This window comes from Acartia tonsa, chromosome 13 (genome assembly GCF_053477335.1).
Source record: "Acartia tonsa isolate MP-2025a chromosome 13, ASM5347733v1, whole genome shotgun sequence".
NCBI lineage: Eukaryota > Metazoa > Arthropoda > Copepoda > Calanoida > Acartiidae > Acartia > Acartia tonsa.
The window spans coordinates 44,726,966-44,746,799 of NC_137272.1; the positions used below are offsets into that span (position 1 = coordinate 44,726,966).

General features: G+C 34.5%; 3 protein-coding genes across 15 annotated transcripts in view; 2 read left to right on the forward strand and 1 right to left on the reverse strand.

Moving 5' to 3' along the window:
* Window positions 1–19,834, forward strand: part of Vha44 (V-type proton ATPase subunit Vha44) — a 328,302-nt gene that overhangs the window by 255,707 nt on the left and 52,761 nt on the right. The gene's annotated exons all lie outside the window — the stretch shown is intronic.
* LOC145335492 (uncharacterized) lies at window positions 1,442–16,709 on the reverse strand. Its single transcript, XM_080181256.1, has 7 exons — window positions 16,375–16,709; window positions 15,778–15,897; window positions 15,273–15,389; window positions 14,560–14,752; window positions 13,682–13,995; window positions 3,489–3,566; window positions 1,442–2,998 (listed from the first exon to the last, which is right to left on the reverse strand). The coding sequence occupies exons 1-7, from the start codon at window positions 16,543–16,545 to the stop codon at window positions 2,681–2,683; spliced, it is 1,311 nt and encodes a 436-aa protein (XP_080037382.1). The 5' UTR covers window positions 16,546–16,709; the 3' UTR covers window positions 1,442–2,680.
* LOC145335490 (spermine oxidase) overlaps window positions 17,546–19,834 on the forward strand; it is a 62,890-nt gene continuing 60,601 nt past the window's right edge. For all 4 annotated transcript variants that reach the window (XR_013885232.1, XM_080181253.1, XM_080181254.1 and 1 more), the window contains exons 1-3: window positions 17,546–17,729; window positions 18,849–18,969; window positions 19,625–19,676. Coding sequence is in view for 3 of the 4 variants with exons in the window: in XM_080181253.1 (XP_080037379.1) it covers window positions 17,701–17,729; window positions 18,849–18,969; window positions 19,625–19,676 (202 nt within the window). In the remaining variant the exon portion in view is untranslated. The remainder of the gene's footprint in view (window positions 17,730–18,848; window positions 18,970–19,624; window positions 19,677–19,834) is intronic.

The window sequence follows — 19,834 nt, forward strand, 5'->3', positions numbered from 1 at the left end:
CGAAGCACTGATACGGTAGGACAAACGGATATTAACACTTATATAGTGTCAGTACATAATAATAAGAATATAAATGTATTAGAGTCTAACCAAAATTGTAAGTAAATTTGTTTAAAAACAGGATAATGTTTATGGACATACTTACATTTTTAGGACTTGATTATAGAGTTGCGTCGCTTATAACATTATACTGTGTTGTCCCAGAAATCAATATACCAAAAATTAGATCAACCGGGTAATTAGATCATATTTATAAAAATGTGTTGTTAAAAAAAGTTAAAAAATCAACATGTTTAAAATGAACGTACGGACATTTTGGTAAATTTGAAATCGATAGGACAATTTTACGAAAAAAGCTATCCGTTACGGACGGACGGAACGAATTTAATTATAGAAAAGCTTCGCTTTTAAAAATTATCATAAAACTTTGGGGACTAGTGTAGTATTCAAGTTATCTTAATTCCTGTATGTATTCTGAGATGGTTCACTAAGTTGGCAGCATTGCTGAAATACTTACAGCACACCTTACACAACTGAAAAATTTTAAAAAAATAAATAAATCAGGGATCTAAAAGGATAGGACAATGGCCGATACACAAAACTACCCCATCTCTAGATTAAAACTAATGGTTAAAACGTTTGTACACTCAACTTAATGAAGCAACCAATCAAAATTCAATACAAGTCCCCAAAGTGGTTTAGACAACAATTAGGAAAGCGTTATTATAAAACTTTGGGGACTAGTGTAGTAATAAACAGCTTACCTTACCTCACACTAAAAACAAGGATGGCAACATCCATAAGTAGCGAAGCATGTATATGAATACAGACAAGGAGATGTTAAAAAAAAAGAATAGATTTATTGGAGAGAAAAAATCACGAAACTTTTAAATATGTTTGATATTCATATTTTGTTTGATAACTGAGACAGTCAAGGTAAAAATAGCCAAAAAACCTATTGAAATGAAGTTAGACCTTCATGGATGTTTTATGGTTGATTAAGCTCCTTAACGATGCAATGGGAAGGTTGATATAAAGTTTCAGTCGTGTATCTTGAATAGGAGCCGAGAAAATCGCGTTACCCTCCATTTGTCTATTACGGACTGACATTATTGAGTAACTTCGCTAATAAAAAAGCATGTCAACTATCGCCTGATGTATAAAAATCATATAAATTTAAATATATTTAAAATCCATTTGAAATACAATTTAAATCAACAAAGATATCCCAAATTAAAAAAGCCAAACTTTTAAATTCTGAGAATCTTGTTTTATAGGTCTTTGGGTGACTTAATTTGGGACACCTGCCATACTCGGCGAGGGTGAGGTGATAAAGATTAGGTCCCTTAAAACAGTGAGTCAAGTACTTGTACTTGAGCGTGGACCTTGAGCCGACCATGATTATAAAAGATTATAGAGTAGCTGTGCTACTAAACAAGGGTGAAAAACTAACAAATATATTGAATTAAAATGAAACATAGGGATAAGAACAGTAGCTTTCACAATATTGCGTAAAATTGTGAGTTAGATTACAGTCAAATGCGCTTATTAGGTCAAGTTGTTTTTAAATATGCCTTTCGTGAACAGTTAGACTTAATAAGCGCCTTTGACTGGAATCTTACTCACAACTTTACACAATATTGTGTAAGCTACTATTCCCTTTATTAATACAATTATACAAATATGTTAAAAAACAAAAAATTCAATATAAAATAAACATATAAAAGATGTATCAATATTTAGATTATTATTTTAACTTTTTTTGGCATTTACAAACATTAAAAATAAGAAATTAATGGTAATTTAAGGGATCTTAAGGGAAAAGAGAATGGTCAAGAAATCATAATTCATTAAAGTACCCAAAAATTTTAAGTCTAACCTATAGAATACCTTGGTTGTCAAACTTTCAGTACCAGTGTAATTTAAATAGCCTAATGTACAGGGTTGGCATTTCGGGCACTTTTTTCGATAACGGGCCGCCTGATTGCCCAAAAGGGTTTTGGGCGCCCAAGGCCAAAAGGGGTATTGGGCACCCTTTTGGACAAATGTCGTAAGCATATAAAAAGGATATACAATAGCCTAAAATCATCATCTCAGGGCCTATAAAAGCTCCACTGGAAAGGAAAACCATATCGGTTCAGCGGTTAGCGAAATCCTTCTCTAGATTAAAACCGCCCGCCCGATATGCCAACCCTGCTTAATCTTATGTACCTTCTCTTGGTAATGAAAGGTCTAGGTAAGATGTCTTAGAAATTTAGATGTTACAAAATATTTTTTAGATATTTCGAAATGATCACTATTATCTATAAAACCAGTTTTGGTAAGGTTCATAGAATTGATGTCTTTTTCTGTATTTGGTAACCGAAAGGAAGATTTAAAACTATAATGTGTACTGACTACACTTTACAGGTATAAAGGATCTGAAGGGATAAGACAATGGATTATAAAAAGATATATATAAATATCCAATGATGATCAACAAAATTGTGTAGATTTAAATCATTGGTTAAAAAGTTTGTACAATAATAGTTTGGAACCTACAAATCACAATTTAACAAAGTACCCAATCATTTTGGTCCGATGAATAAGTTTATGTAGTTAAACAACTTTGGGTACCAGTGTAATTTACATTCAATTGTCCCCTTCCTCCCGGGGAAGATGCACAGATTGATAATTGTCCTCAATCTTCATCATCTGATTTTAAAGGATCATCGACCATGTTCAGAATTCCGCCATTTTCATCAAACTCCTCGGCATCGTCTTCCATATGAGAAATGTCGTCGTCAATTTCCGCCATTTCGTGTCCAACCATTTTCCCGCGTAAATTTCCAGATTTCAAAATGGCGGCGGTGGCTTGAGTTGGAGTGGTGGTGCAGGTTTCTGCGTGCTTTCGCAAGCGGTCAGGCCGGGTGTAGCCGCGGCCACATCCACACACATACTTCTTTTCTTTGGTGTGTACAGTGATGTGGCGTTCTAGTAGGCTTCGGGTCTTGAACTCCTGTAAAAAAAATGGCATTATTAAACAGTGGAATGCACTTTTTTAAGCTGAATATTAAGCTGTTAAAGATTACTTTTACTATAGGGCATAATAACAAAGCAAAGAAGCATAGGATATTATATCTCTACTTCCAATGTTTTTTTTGGAAAAAGATTCTTAAGGGATCGAATAAGATGTTACAAAAATCATTTTTATTTTTAAGAATCCAACTTTGTACCTAGGTATAATACTGCAGAGAGAGAGGGGACAATGGGATGTTTAGTACGTAACACTAGTCTCGAAAGTTTTATAATAAAGTTTTTTTTATTCGTTGGTTTCATAACTTTGGAGACTAGAGAATTTTGATTAAATGGTACATTAAGTCGAGTGTTCAAACGTTTTAACCACTAATCTTACGCTACAGAAGGGTTAATTTTGTGTATCATCATTGGAGATGTACATTAATGTATTGGCCATTGTCTTATCCCTTTAGATCCCTGATGTCACTTACCTTGAAACAATAGGAGCAAATAGATTCTGACTTAGTTGCAGGTTTGGACAGAATATCAAATCTTCGCCGTAGGTCACCCTGAAATATTTGACAAATGTTGGAAAATTAATAGTTATTTCTTGCATCGTATTATAAAAAGCTTTCCGTGGATAAGAAATGTACAGCAATAAGAACCAGTTTTTTAGCCCCGAGAGGCCGAAGGCACGGGCTTAAAATCAGGTTTCAGTCTTATGATTGTACATTTTTATTCGTAGAAAACTGGATATAATGCGATGCAAGACATAATTTTTCAGTATGGCTGAGAACCGGTTCTAACCCACTGTATATTAATCGGTTTTGATATGACACAGGGAAAATGTTATATACAGAAAAAACAAGAATGATAACATTCCGAAAGAGCAAAGCACAAAAAATCATCCTGAATGGACAAACGGTCAGAGTGAGTTATAGAGCAGATGTTAGTTGTCATAAAAAAAGAAAGAGAATGTGCAAAACAATTAGATAAGAAATTACCGAAATCTTTATGAAAGTATTTATGTTGTATTTTGAAGTATGGCCGACAGACAGACAAACAAAACATTTTTTAGGCATTTTTTTAAATGGCAGCAAAGACAATCAAATTTCCTCCATTTAAACGTGTGTGTCTGTTTAAACACGAATCAAAGCCCCTATAGGCGAAGCAACTATTATTATACAAAAAAAATATACAACAAAATGTCCTTCAAAAAAAAAATAATCCCATTGTCATATACCTACAATATCTATAATACAAAGTAGAACGATGTCTGTCCGTCTGTCTGTCTGTCTGTCCGTCTGTCCGTCTGTCTGTCCGTCTGATGCTTAAGATCTCAGTAACCACTGAACCAATTGGGCTCTACTCTTCAGGGAATATACCTACTGGTCCTGTGATGGTTTTAAGCTATTTTCTTGGGGGGTGGGACATACCCCAACCCCCCCAAAAAATGAAAAATACCCCCCCCCCAAAAAAAAAAAATTTTTTTTACTTTTCTTTTTAAATCTAAAATACAAAAAATTAGGTTGATCAAACCTCTTGGGGCAAAGCCCCTAGAGGCTAGGGGCGAAGCCGCTAGTCTTTATTAAGTTAACTGTGGTAAGGGGTGAAGCAGTTCAACCCTACTGAGCGAGTTCGATTCAAACGAGCCCCTAGCCTTAAAGATCCTACCAATAAATAACTACAAGGAGTTACTGATTAAAGGATATATTTTGAACTGATTCATTACAAAAGATATACAGGTTTATATAGCAAATAGAAGTATAATAATAGATGATGAGGGGTAGCTGGTGATGGGTTCCTTTGAGCTGGGGGCTGTGTCCACAGGCACAAAGGTAGGAGGGAAGGCTGCCTCCTTGGGGTAGGCAGGTGGTGGCAGAGAAAGGGGAAGGTCCGGCTGCGGCAAGGGGGGTGTAGACATCTCCCGGCAAGGCAGGTAACTGGGGCTTGGGGTTGTAGAGGGGCCGCGCCCCTCCCACTATCAGAGATGTCCAATTTGACCGCTGCTTGTGATGTATCGGCAAGGCCCCGGAGGGGCAGGGTGAAATGGTGATAATAGGGTTAGCGCTGGGTTGTAATTTGATAAGCCGACGCATAGCAACTCTATGAAAGGCTTGTCCGTATGCTGCTGTCTTACCACAAAACCATAGACCTAAAAACTATTTTTAAAAGCGAAGCTTTTCTATAATTAGGGTCGGTCCGTCCGTACGTCCGTCTGAGACAGATAGCTTTTATTCGTTAATTTAGGCATGTTAGAATTGTCCTATCGATTTCAAACTTTGCATGATGATTCCTGTAGTAGTTGGGTACGATTTAGAAAGCGTAGCAACTCTATAATCATTACCAGAATGTCCGTACGTCCATTTTAAACATGTTGATTTTTCTACTTTTTTAACAACAAATTTTCAAGTGTTTTAATTATCCGTTTGATCTGATTTTTGGTATATTGATTCCTGGGACAACAAAGAACAATATTATAAGCGAAGCAACTCTATAATCAAGTCCAAAAATGTAAGTATGTCCATAAACATTATCCTTTTTTTAAGCAGTTTTTCAACAAATTTACCTACAATTTTGATTCGACATTTATACATTTATGTTCCGATTTTTCAGTTCAGATACTAAACAAGTGTTAATGTCCGTTTGTCCTACCGTTTCAGTGCTTCGCTTTTATGGATGTTGTCATCCTTGTTTTGCTAGCAAAACATTCCAACATTTTTTTATGCTATTTCATACTATACACAGTTTAAACAATTGCAAAAAAGACAGAGACAGATTACAAACAAACCCAATAGAAAACCTAGAAATTCTTATGTGAGACCTACAAATAAAATATTAAAAATCCAAAGAAAAAAGATTTACTTTAAATATCATTTTGACAGACAAACATTCTACTCCTGTAGCAGACATCCAAGGAGGAGGAGGGGGGGGGGGGGTTCTGACATTTTATCGTAAACAGGAAGTATAGGCTTTGTCTTACGATTGAGAGGATAGGTTATTTGACAAAACATGTTTTTTTATACTTTTTATAACAAATAACCTATCCTCTCATTCCTAACACAAAGAATATACTCCCTGTCTACGTAAAAGTGTTAGAACTCCTCCCCCCCCCCTCCCACACATTACTCAGAGAAAACTATTAAAAATTATTTTCGTATTCTTATAGCAAAGCAAACTAAAACTCCATTGGAAATATGAAAAAAAATGTTGTTTTTCGGACAAGCACAACACAAAAACATCACTATTGGGCTTGGCACTAAATTTTGAAAAGCTAAAAATCACATCGAAAAGTAGAAAAAATTATTACAAAAATACATTTATTAGGTATCTTCATTATGAATTTTTAAATAATATTAAGTTACAATATTGTTAATATTTTGTAATAATGAATTGGTTAAATACAATACTAATACATATACAATAAATTTTGAAAGAATAAGTTCTACATATAAAATAAATCTGTGATTTTTTTGCATTGCTTTGCTTTATGAAAGATATTTTTATACCCTGCTTTTTTTTCATAAGAGGGATGGGGGGTAGGTTGTGCTAAAATTTCGTAAAGGTTACGGATTATTAGCACAAATTAATATTATTTTAATCAATAGGGGAAAACATACCCCCACCCAACCCAATTCCCTTATTTTTCAATATACTAAAGTAACAGAATGTCTAACTGTCTGTATGTCCGCCAAGATCTTGTAAACAGCTGGATCAATTGTTCCATAATTTAAAGGGAAGTGTTACATTGGCCTTGGGAAGGTTTTACTCTATTTTGTTTGCAAACCTCCCACTAAAAACAAATTTATTTTTCTCTTGCATTTGAAACTAAAAATAAATATGAACAAATAGTTATTTCTTGCATCGTATCATAAGCAGCTTTCCGCAGATATAGAATGTACAATTATAAGTTTAAAACCAGTTTTCTTAGCCCCGAAATGTCGAAAGCATGGGCTAAAAAACTGGTTTATTATTATGATTTGTAAATTTTTATCCTCGTAGAAAACTGGTTATAATACGATGCTAGACATAGTTTTTTTTCGTATGGATGAGAATATTATTCGGCTTTGAAAGAATTAGAGAAATTAGGTTATTGATAAAAAAGTTGAAAATTAGGGGGAGGGGAGGATGGGCCGTATGTTACATCTATGCTTGATATTAAAAGGAATAGACAAAAAAAAAATATTTTAAGCTATCAGGGCAATATATTACGTCAGTCGTCAGGTATACAATATAATTTAGTATTTACAATCAAATTCTTGGATCAAGTAAGGTTCATACGTAGGCAGGTATTCTTTAGATATCATTAAAGGCTGTTTAAAAATAAATACCCTTGATAAGATATTTTGATGTGCGCTTGCACAGAGAACGCACGTCTGGAGAAAACGCGCAAAACTTCAAGACAGGGGTGTATATTCTGCACAAGATAATTTTTCCCCTGCTGCAAATATTTATATTTTTCCCCATCCTAGTTACACCTTCTCCCCCCCCCCCCCGTTGGCAGGGTCAGCCATGCAGAATGTATTTATATATATGATTAAAGTTTAATTTACGTGAAAGAATATCTACCTAGTAAAACCAACTTTATCCAAATTATAAATCACTAGAAATTGTCTTAGATCTTGAGATTAGTATAAATTATAGTTTAGTGGTATAGTCCTTTTGTGGCAACGCCCCTTAATGGGCGTTTCTTCGTATTTTCACAGTAGCCTATCTCCTATTTCTAGCCCCTGAGGGGGGCTCTAACCCTGCGGGCAATCATAATTTAGTTATGTATACATTATAAATAATACTCTAGTTTAAATTAATGTAAAATGTTTTAAGGTGCTTTCCCTTAAGGAGCCTATAAGCAAAGAAACCCCCCATAGGTTATTTTTGAAATGAAGATATAATTCATATCTAAATAAGGGGGAGGGGGGTTATGTGCTCGAATAGACACTTTAGAGGGAAACCACCCTTTTACATTTTTAAATTAGAAAAAAAACTTATATACAAATAATATGACACAAAACTGTTATTAGCACAAATCACAAGAATAGTTATTAGATCGTATTATAGACAGCTTTTCGCGGAAAGTAAAATGATAAATTGTTAGTTTAGTTGGTCCTGAGAGGCCGAGGGCCCGTGCTAAGTAAAAGATATTGATTTTATGTTGTTTTTTTATCATTCGTGGAAAATTGTCTATAATACGATACGATGCATGATTTTTTCAGTATGGCTAAGAACCGGTTCTAATCCAGCGGATTTTAATCGGTTTTAAAGCTAAACTGTAAAATAATGTTTACGTATATGGCACTAAAATAATTTCATTTCATAAGTTCTTTAGATTGCATTGATGATAGGAACTAGTTTGGGTTTTATTATGGCAAGGTAGCTACTCTATAATTCACTTTGTCTGTATGTCCGTCCGTTTGTCAGGTTTTGCCAGGGATCTTAAGGGGGTAAGAAAAGGGAGATAAATTGATCTAGACCCCCAGTGACTATAAACAATAAACCCTAACCAATTAAGATTTAAGTACTCAAATTTGTTGAGCAAATAATAAGATAAAGTGGTTATAAAACTTTGGGACTTCAGTGTAATTTACAGTCCAATGGTCCCTTCCTCCCTGTTAACACGCTACTAATGAATTTTGTCATCCTCATTTTGATTATTTTTTATAGAGATTCAAATGTACAATCAAACTCATAATACAATATTAGAAAGACATTTTAAAAAAGGGGAGAAGAGATCTTAAGGGATAAGACAATGGACGATAAATTAATAGACATAAACCTTCAATGATCTATTGTTTAGATTAAACTTATAAGTTGAAAAGTTTGGACATTACTATATAAAAACCAACAAATAAAGATTTGATAAACATTTCTTAATCAAACGAATACAAGTATTTTGGGTACCAGTGTAATTTACAGTCCAATGTCCCCACCCTCCTTCCTGGGGGTATTTATGATTTATGCAAAAATATTAGAAATGTTCCCCCATCCCCTCTATTAAGGGGGGGGGGGGGAGTTTTGACACATTTGCGTAAACAGGGAGTATAGGCTTTATCTTTGGACTGAGAGGATAGGTTATTAGGGATAAAATCATTCTTATATGATGAATTTTCCCAAGTTTTAAGATTTTTTGGATAGGCCTCCAGGTTCCGGAGCTCCAGGCCTCCAGGTCCTCTCTGTACAGGTAAAAATTAAAAAAATAATTTTTTTTTTGAAGAGTTAGAAGTCAACCTATGAAACAAAATATGCATATTTTTGAATGTTATTCACATATTTGAAGAAAAAAACGCATATTTTGTTTCATAAGTTGACTTCTAACTCTTCAAAAAAAAAATTTTTTTTTCATTTTTACCTGTACAGAGAGGACCTGGAGGCCTGGAGCTCCGGAACCTGGAGGCCTATCCAAAAAATCTTAAAACTTGGGAAAATTCATCATATAAGAATGATTTTATCCCTAATAACCTATACTCTCAGTCCAAAGATAAAGCCTATACTCCCTGTTTACGCAAATGTGTCAAAACTTCCCCCCCCCTTATATTAGTACTTTTGTCCATAAAATATATTCTGAAAAACATTTTTTGATTTTGTTAAATTTATGCATTGGACTACCTGCCTATTAAATAAGATTTTCAAATCAGATCTTCTGCATTTTTAAAGAAAGACAAAAAAAATTTGAAACATTTTCAGATCTTAAATTATTAAAATATACTATTGGATTCGCCCCTAGCATTTAGAGGATCTTTATACAAAGGGTAAAAGAGGGCGATTCAGAAAAATAATCCAAAACCGTCCCAAGACTTTAATTTAGAAATAAAATAGCCTAAAACCATCCGAAACCAATGTTAAGCTACCTTAATATGTATAACCCAATTGGTTCAGTGGTTAGCAAGATCTTAATGGACAAACAAATAAAAATTATTATTTTAATTAAACGTTGGATTAAAGATAAAATAATTGGATTTAAATGCAAACCAAAAGGATCACTAAAAAAGTTTTTTTTAAGGGAATAGGATTTACGCAGATTTTCTTCTTCTTAGGCAGCTGAAGTATCAATAGGAGGTGTAGGGGCAGGTGTATCTTCATGGATAGATTTGCTATTATCATCATCCTCATCAGTATTGGCAGTGTCCAGCAGCCAGTGACCTTTCACAGGATCCGTCCAGGTATCCGCTCCAGCAGCTATAGCATGTCCAGAGTTGGAGGTATCAGAGCTCCCCCCAAGCCAGGGGGTGCATTCAGCGTCGATTTGTTCAGCCTTTATGGGGGTGGTGTTGGTTGTTGTATTGGCGGGGTCTTTTAATTTTTTACAGCTGGAGCGTTGGTGCTTGGGCAGGCTGCTCTTCTGGGAGAAGGCTTGCCCGCAGAATTCACATTTCCACGGCTTTTCTCTGAAGTTTGGGTTACAATTAGGTTTTAATTGATCATTAACATTATACATGGGGTCTTTCTGTCTATGCGTCTATGTGAAGTGTAGCGAAGGATCTTGCTAACTGTCAAGCTTAACATAGGTCAAGGGAAGTTTTTTAAGAAAACTGCCTTTACCCCCCCCCCCCCCCCGCCCCTAAAAGCGATACTAAAAGCGATAAAGTTAAACCTGCTACTGCTATGTCAGATGCGCAACATTATTAGAAAGAGTTAGGGGAATGCCATGGCCATTAAACAGGCACAACACATTAGTACTGTAGTTAGGGCTAACAGACAAAGGTCGTGTACAATCAAAGTGTCCGCAATAGTTGGGATGTAAGAGCCCTGGTACAATCAGGTATAATTGTAGTTAAATGTAAACCATTCCTTGTGTGAACAACAATATGTTTGCGCAGCGCGGAGGGGAACTCGAACGACTTGCCGCAGAACTTGCACCAATACTTGGGGATGGAGCCGGGGCAGCCCGCCCGCAGCGGCTCCAGGTCGGTCAGGTCAGGCTTGACGGTCAGTTCCAGGTCGGCCAGGTCCGGTTTCATGGACAGCTGCTCGTGCAGGTCACCAAGGTCCGGTTTCACAGACAGAGTTTCTGGTTCCTGGGAAAATAAAAAAAAACAGGTAAAACATATTTGTGCTTTGCTTAGAGGGAGGGAGGGAACATTGGACTGTTTATTACACTTGTACCCTAAGTTTTATAACAACGTTGGCTTATTTGATGACTCAAAAACTTTGGGTACTATTAATTAAAAAATAACCAATAATTTACTCTTTAGAAGGGGTTATTTTGTTCATCATCATTAGATATTTATATCCATTTATCGTCTATTGTCTTTTCCCTTAAGATCCCTGTAACCTCCGCATGCTGTAACAATCTACATGTTAATATTAAATACATATGATTTTGATTAACCTATCCCTCCAATTTATTCTGTAAGAAATAGGGTAAATATTTGGTTGTTTCCCTCAAAGTCCCTAGTCGAGGACAGCAAAACCCAATCTCATTATTTGAAATTGATAATAAGGGGACAGGTGAGATTTTTTTGTGTTTTTCTTTTGATAAGGTTAAGTTAGGTTATATTGGGTACAGGTTAGCCCCGCAGGGTTAGGCATAAAGAAAACGCTCCACTCCCTCTAACTAATCATCAAGTTGGGTTTTAATGCTCGCTAGGTTCTTTAAGGGAAAGCACTAAGATATCTTACAAATAAAAATGATTACATGCAAAAGTTAAAGAATCAGAAATATAACTAAATGTCTACTTTAAATGCACTGATATTTCACAAAATGAATAAATTGTTTGAATATTTTAAAAAGTTTAGTCATAAAATCACATTTCTAAACTTACTAAATTAAATTTTTCTGCATTTACAACTATACAAAGTATAGGTAATTACAACTTAGAAGTGTTTAACAAATGTTTTGGTTCTTTGTTTGTCCGTTTAGATCTCGCTAACCACAGAACCAATTGAGTTCTCAATTTTAAGAAAGCTTCACAAGGGTCAGAGGATGGTTTTAGGCTTTTTGATGCTGCCGCTAGTTGTATTATATAAGGTAAAAAATTTTTTTAAATAAGGAAATTTAAACTCGAAATTGTCATTTTTATAAGAGCCAAAGATTTTAAACAAAAACTAGTTTAATATTTGTTAAAAATATTAATGGATTATTTCACCAACAGAAATATGTTTTCAAAACTGGATGAAGAGGGGACATTGGACTGTAAATTACACTGGTACCTAAAGTTAATTAAACTACTTTGACTAAATTTATCTTCTATTGTCTTTGCCCTTAAAATCACTTGTATCAGTACTTTCTAATTTGAAGTAAAAAAGACATTTTGATGAAAGATATATGTCATGCTATTTTCTTAAAATCTATCTACAATCAAAGATGTTAGTGGATATATACATACAAAAATGAATGAAATTAGTATCTAAGGCTTTCAAAATAAAAGTAAAGATCAATGAAATGCAATAATATCTGACTTACAATTTATCAGGGAAAAGGGAAGGTAATTCTGACAAACGATAATAAGTGCAAATTTCCCTACCACCCTCTTCCTATTTCTCCCCTTCTTACCCAATTCCCTTCATTTGCATAAAAACATTTTTGGCAATTTAAATTGTCTGAATGACAGCACCTGCAATTGATCTTTCCTTCTACTTTTAACCTATATTAAACTTGCATGCAAAATGTAAATTAAACAGAACAAGAGTGGATAATTTAATATAAAAAATTTAAAATAATAGGTATCATAAAATATTTAAGATAGGTAGATTTTACATAAATAACTTAAAATGTTATTTTTTAAATCTTTGTAGGTATTATGTAATAAATAAAAAAATACCTACCTATCATGTTAACCCTTACAGATCGGGGGGGGGGGGGGGGGGAGTCATATTGACCCCCCCCCCTCTGTTTTTTCAATTCCATTTTTTTTGTAGGTAAGATAGAGAGTTGTGACTTCATGACTTATTAAGTTTAGTAATTATACGTCGGCAAGAGTTGATCTTATAAGGATATCTGGTCTGTGTCGGTCGTGGCGTCCGGTCAAAGTCGGTTAGGTGGAACCAAATTTAGAAAACATTCTAAATAAATCTTAATTTCTACATTATGACTTTTGTTTATAAGGTAGAAACCTAAAATTTTTTTGGTGAATACTTAGATATCAATGACCTTCTGAGAAAAGTGGTGTTATGACCGTTTGACCGCTCCCTGACCGACTTTATGACCGATTTTTGTCCGGCTTTTACTACAGACATATATCATGAATATCATGGCTTCTATTACAGCTAGAGGCCTAAAATTTTTTTTGGTAAATCCTTGAGCAACAGTAAACAGATAAAAATATTAATTGGCGCCGCCAACCGCCGTTATACCGCCGAAAATGACGGTTTCCGTTATTTGCCGTTTTTCGGCGATGATCTGAAAAAGTAATTTTTTTGTTATGAAAAATAAAAAATCGTCCTAAAATTTGGTCATCCTAGCTGCAAAATTGGCCGCTCTACAGCTGTTTTAATATTTAGCGGCTGGCCGCTAAAAAGCGGCTAAGGAGCGGTCTGACTGATATGACTAGAAAAAGTAATTTTCTCTAAAAATACACATGAACCACCAGAAAAAATTTTATGTCTCTAACTGTAACAGGAGCCGAGATAGAGGGGGGGTCAATATGATCCCCCCCTGATCTATTAAGGTGGGAATAGGGGCCCGATCTGTAAGGGTTAAGCTATCTACTATAAGAAAACTGAAGACAAAAAACAAATATTTACTCACCCTGTCTTCTCCATCAGTGGTGCCAGGTATAATTTGTACAGGTCCTGCGGGCACCGCGATATCTCCCAAATACTCTCCATCCTCCTCGTATCCAATATGTTCATAAGCGTCATATTCAGTCGTGTCCACTGCCGAAGCGGCCTTCTCGCGAACGCCGCCGCCGCCGGCAGTTGTGTTGGCTCCATCCTCGACAAAACTATCCTCGCCGCCGCTAACGTATTCGCCGACGGCGGGCCATTCTTCGCTGATGTTTTCAGCGTCGTTTAAAGCTCGCGATTCTTTAATTGTTGCTATGGTTTTCTCTTTTTTGATGCCCTGCAAGTTTCAAACATTATGATATATCTTACATAAATGTTATTGTGTTATGTAATAGTCCAAGGATGAGATACACCTAAAAAAGTATGAGTAAGTTTTGGGTATAGTCCCTTTCAGGACATCGCCTCTTAAGGGGCGTTTCGTTGTATTTTCACAGTAGCTTTTGATAGGTTTTATTTTAGGTTAGGTTGGATGATTGCCCCGCAGGGTTAGACATTTAGCCCTGCATGGTTAGAGCCCCCTGCAGGGGCTAGAAATAGGAGAAAAACTACCGCAAAAATACAACGAAACGCCCCTTCAGAGGCGATTTCACGAAAGGGACTATTCCCGAAGTTTTTCGTTATGAGCTTAATGTCCTTATACCAGAAGGAAAATCTAACATAAAACATTCCTATCCGAAACCTAGGTACTTATAATAACCTATAACTTAAACATTCATTAAATGTCCTAATTGATTGGGATTTAACAAATCAATCAAAATTCACGAAACATTTCCTTAGAAAATCTACGAAAAAATATGTTTCTTTGAATGTGTTAGAATATAATGAGATATATCATAATTTCCTTAGAAGTCGCAACGACAGGAGATTTCTGACTTTTTGCAGCAGCGGTGTAATTTGATTTTTTGGCAGGGGAAGTGTCTTTTGTACGTTTGGCGGCAGAGGTAGAGGTGGATGAATTTGAGGCGGAGCGCTTGTGTCCGCCCCCGCTGGGAGCTGGCAACAAATCTGAGGTCACTCGTTGTGTTTTAGATTCCTGGTACAATTTGATTCATTTATGAGTAGGTAGGTATTTTAATTAATTACGAATAACTTACAAATGGAAGAGGCTAAAATATAGTCAAAAACCAGCCACAACACTTTAAATCTAAAAATATTTTAGCCCAAACCCATCCAGGAACTCATGTGAGATTTCTATAAAATGTAGAATTCAATTGGCCCAGTATTTATTGAAATCTTAAGCTACAGACTAAAAAAACCTTAATACTTTATATAATAGAATGTACATTGTACATAAGTAAAGCAAGGATCTTAAGGGATATGACAATGGCCGATAAATTCATGTACATCCCAAATGATGATACTCTGTCTATAGATTTTAATTAGTGTTAGAAACGTTTGAACACTCAACTTAATGAATCAACCAATCAAAATTCAAAGTCGCCAAAGTTGTAAAGGAAAAAAAATAAGAAAGCGTTATTATAAAACTTTGGGAACTAGTATAAAAACAGCACATTATCCCCTCTCTCTCTGTAGGTAAAGTCATAAATAAATGCCTTGAGGTTTGAAGACTTTGTGTTCTTTGAATCCTGACTCTGGCTGCTACTGTTGTCTGTAAGACCTCTGACCTCCAAACTCTGCGCAGAACTCAGCACATTCACAAGCTCATTCTCCTTAATTATAAAGATTATTTAATTATTGCTATAAAATCAATTTGGCGCTGAAAAAACACTTTTTTTCTATAATTAGGGTCGTTCCTTCCGTCTGGGACCGTTACCTATTTTCGTTAATTTAAACATGTTAAAATTGTCTTATCGATTTCAAACTTTGAATCATGATTCCTATAGCAATTATGTACTTTTCAGGATTCGTTCATACATTTTTTACATGTTGATTTTTAACTTTTTATTTTTGTGATATATCTATTTATCCAATTGATCTGATTTTTGGAATACTGATTCCTATGAACAATATTTTACAAGCAAAGCATCATTATGTACACCAATTTAATATCCATTGGCTTATCCATCAAGATCTCAGTAAAGTCTAAACAATAATCACCTGTACTTTGATTTCTCCTTTGTACATATATTCTAATAATAGCTCTAGGTTTTCAGGTTCGATGTCCTTCATGTATATCACAGTTTTCTGATTATGATGGCCAAGTTGTTTGAACACATTCTGTGGCAACAATTATATATTTGTTCCAAGTTTGGATGGGAAACTGTCCCTCTCCCTTAAGAACGTCCAAGGGTGGAAGAAATTAAACCCCGTACCCTCTAAATTTCCCCTATGGGAATTTGAAACGCGCACCCCCCCCCCCACCCACCCAAAAGAAAGCATTAAAATAAAAACAAATTCCAGCGCTTGAGGCCGGGAGGATAGTTCTAATCCTGTTAACCCAATGGTTAAATCTATTAACATGCACCCTAATGGGCCATTTCATGATTTCAACTTCCTCACCAAAATAATGAGGAGGTTTTTATGCTATTTTGTATTATATGGGGTTTAACTTTTTAAAGAATATGAAATAGTATTGGGTTGTAATTGATTAGGGAATTCCTCACAAAAAAAATCGAGACAATAAATCTATCATTTAAGCAAATTACAGACATTTTAGCGACTTTTTTGTTCAAAAAAAATCAAATATAATTATTCCTGAAAGAAAGGGGAGCATATGCTGAGAACCAGCTTGTGGGCGCTGTAGAACTTGCTGCCAGCCGCCAGAATAACATCCGTGTATTCATCTTTTTCCAGCAGTTCTTCAGCCCCGCGGAAAAATAGCGTGTGATGGTCGTTCCATTTCAATAAAAAGTCCTCACTATCCATTTTTTGGATCAATCCCTCTACTCACTTTTTTTTAGTTTTAAACTGGCTGCTAAATTAGTTTAGAAAGTTATAATTCATAACGGAAAACTTTGTTATCAATTTTGGATCTTAGATTGTTATCAGTAATGTTTACATGGGGCAGCCATTTTCAGATTGGGGGGATTTTTGTTTGGGTCCGGTGGTTTTTTACATTTTTGCAGTCATAAAATGTTTAATAGCTAGCTCAATAATTTAACCAACAATACTGGTTTTATTAACCACATTAACAAAAGAAGCTTTTTAAATCAATGGATTAAAATTTTTTAAAAATATTTTTTTGACAGAGCTAGCTTAGAAATTAAAAGGCAAAAAAATACAAGCTCTAGCAGACAACTTTGATTGATCATTTTTAGATAAAAGTTATACATATTTTCTCTATTTTTTTTCCTCCCAAATAAAAAAGTTTTATCATAATCATTGAGTATATAACAAAGTTTACTAATAAGGGGAAAAAATTAGGGTTTTTGTCTAAAAAACTTGTATTTTGTTTTAAAACTTATAAAATCTTATTCATTTTGACTGATTGTTATAGTCAATCATGGGGAAATTTGTAAAAGTAGTTTTTGTCCAAAATCTATAATTCAAAAGGACTGTATTCATCTAATTTATTTTTTAAAATTAAAATTTCTTCCATTAAGCTAATGTTTTTGTAACTAATTTAAAATGCAAACGATATTTGCAGAAATCTGATTAAAGCCCCCTATTTTTTTTAACCGATATTACCTAAGCTATCTCTTATATTCTAACAATATCTTCTCAATGAATAGTGGAGAACGCAAAACATCTTATAAGGCCTGTTGTGGTTGTTCAATTCATCTTTCCTCTCTAAAAGATTATAATAAAAACATTTTTCATTTTGTTCTTTTTATTTTAAAGACAAATTTAATTAATACAGTCCTTTTTTGTATAAAGTATCCTCTAGCAGACGACATTAGAATAATAACAACATTTATTCAAACAGCTGATCATAACCCCAATAATAGTCTGCTACTAAAGTATATTAGAAAAAGGGAAAAGCATATTTTTCGCCGAAAAAGAGGTCAAAAAAGGCAGAATTTCGTGATAAAGTGAATGAAAACGGTTATTTTGACGAGCTCGGTGTGAAAACGGCGTGAAATGGCCGAAGGCGGCGGTTTTGATGTTACAGGAAATTTTCTACGATTTTCTTATAAATGATAAAATTTTACTTTTAGTCTGTTATTTTACACATTCATATATTTAAAGTAGTAAGTTTTTTTTTGTTTGTTTATCCATTAAGATCTCGCTAACCACTTTACTGAGTGAGATCTATTTTAAAATAAATCTCCACATTAATACGTACCCTGAAGATAGTTTTAAGCTATTTTTGGACAACCCACTTCTAATATATATATACATCATATGGCTTCTAGACAGTAGTAGAAACCGTTATTTTTCAAATCTTTTTTATAAAAACAAGTAACTAAGACCCTAGCATTCAGGAGCTCCGTATTCGATGAGAATGGAGGAATAGAAATATAAGTATACTTGTATCTTTAAATATTAAAATAGCTTAAAACTATCCAAAGACCTAGGTATGTATGTACGTTGAAGATAAACTAAAAATGAGAACTCAATATCAAGCTAAAGACAAAAAACCTTATTATTTTATATAATAGGAGAACAGGATGTCTCACTGTCTGTAGCGAATGATCAATGAGGCTAACCGCTATGGTTGTCCTTGTATAGTGAAGCTCTTAAAAATTATTAGCGCTAGCTGGAAGGATTACTAATTATTTTTGGGAAAGATAACCTTCTTTCAGTTCCTCCTATAGGCCTCTAAGGGGGGACCGCAAAGTAGAAAAGTTTTTTGTCTGTAGGATAGGTAACTACTTACTAAATGATTGAGTTTCTTATAGCTAGGTCTCTGGATGGTTTTAGGCTATTTAATTTTAGTAGGTATATAAGTTTGGTTTAAGGCTAATTTCCTACTTTCCTTACTCCTTCGATTACAGAGCTCCAAGATGCTAGTAGCGCGCGCATCAGCTTGTACATACAAAAAAATCACAATTTAAATCGTAGAGTTTTAATGGAAGTATGGACCTTATGGTAAAGATTATAGAGTTGCCACGCTTTCTAAATTGTACCTAACTGTTATAGTAATCAACATGCAAAGTTTGAAATCGATGGGACAATTCTAACCTGTTTAAATTAACGAAAAGATAATTGTCCTGGACGGACCGACCTTTATTATAGAAAAGCTTCGCTTTAAAAATCATTATTAAAATCGTAGAGAGTTTAATTGTAGAAGGTGATCATGATGAAAGCGGGGATGAAAGCTTTTCCAAGTTTATTGTCATTGGGGCTGGCCTGTCGGGTCTGTCAGCCGCCAGTCACCTTGCTAAAAACGGTTTCAAAGATTTTAAGGTAATACCTAGTTATTTATCGTATCGTATTATAGACAGTTTTTCGCGGATATAAAAATGAAAATTATAGGTAGACATAAAACCAGTTTTGTTAGTCCTAAAGGGTAGAAGTTGTGGTCTAGCAAAACTGGTAGGTATTAATTTATGATTTTTAATTTTAATATTCGTGGAAAATTGTCTGTAATACGATGCTATACATGAATTTTTATAATAGATGAGAATCAGTTCTAATTAATCAAATAATTTGTTTTTATTAGTGGCTCCGGCCCTTTCGTTTGGGGGGAAATAAAGATTAGTTATTTATCGCATCGTATTATAGACAGCTTCTCCGCGCAGATATTAAAATTATAAGACTAAAAGCAATTTTGTCAGACCCAAGGGATCGAAGGCCCAAGCTAACAATACTTGCATTTACCTTATGTTTTTTTATTTTAATATTTGTGGAAAATTTTCTGAAATACGGTGCTTTACATGATTTTATACTATTCAAATCCAGCGGATATTATTCGGTTTCTAAGGCATACCTTTTTATTAACCATTGTAAAATTCGACGAAAATTTTGGGAGGTTCGGAACAGCCGTTTAAGATACATTAAATCTAGTAGTAATACTAATTGAAAATATTTTTTTCTATGAAAATTTTATGTTTTTTTTTAGTTGCTCGAGGCAAGAAACAGATTAGGCGGACGCGTAGCAACTATGCAAATTGGTAAGAAATTCAAATATCTTTTATGCAATTTAACCTACTTTAGGTCAAGTTAGGTTAGGTTATATTGGGTTTAGGCATAGAAAAGAATACCCTTATTGTCTTATTTTTATTATTTTTTTAAATTAAGGGGGTGGGAGTTATCGACAGGCTTTTTATAG

What these genes read in the sequence shown, in the direction of transcription:
- LOC145335492 (XM_080181256.1), bottom strand. Translation starts at nt 16,545, where the DNA reads ATGGATAGTGAGGACTTTTTATTGAAATGGAACGACCATCACACGCTA. An exon ending in TATGCTCCCCTTTCTTTCAG is followed by an intron (nt 15,898 to 16,374) that starts GAATAATTATAT and finishes TTGTTGCCACAG; the next exon opens with AATGTGTTCAAACAACTTGG. An exon ending in AAGGAGAAATCAAAGTACAG is followed by an intron (nt 15,390 to 15,777) that starts GTGATTATTGTT and finishes TTTATAATTAAG; the next exon opens with GAGAATGAGCTTGTGAATGT.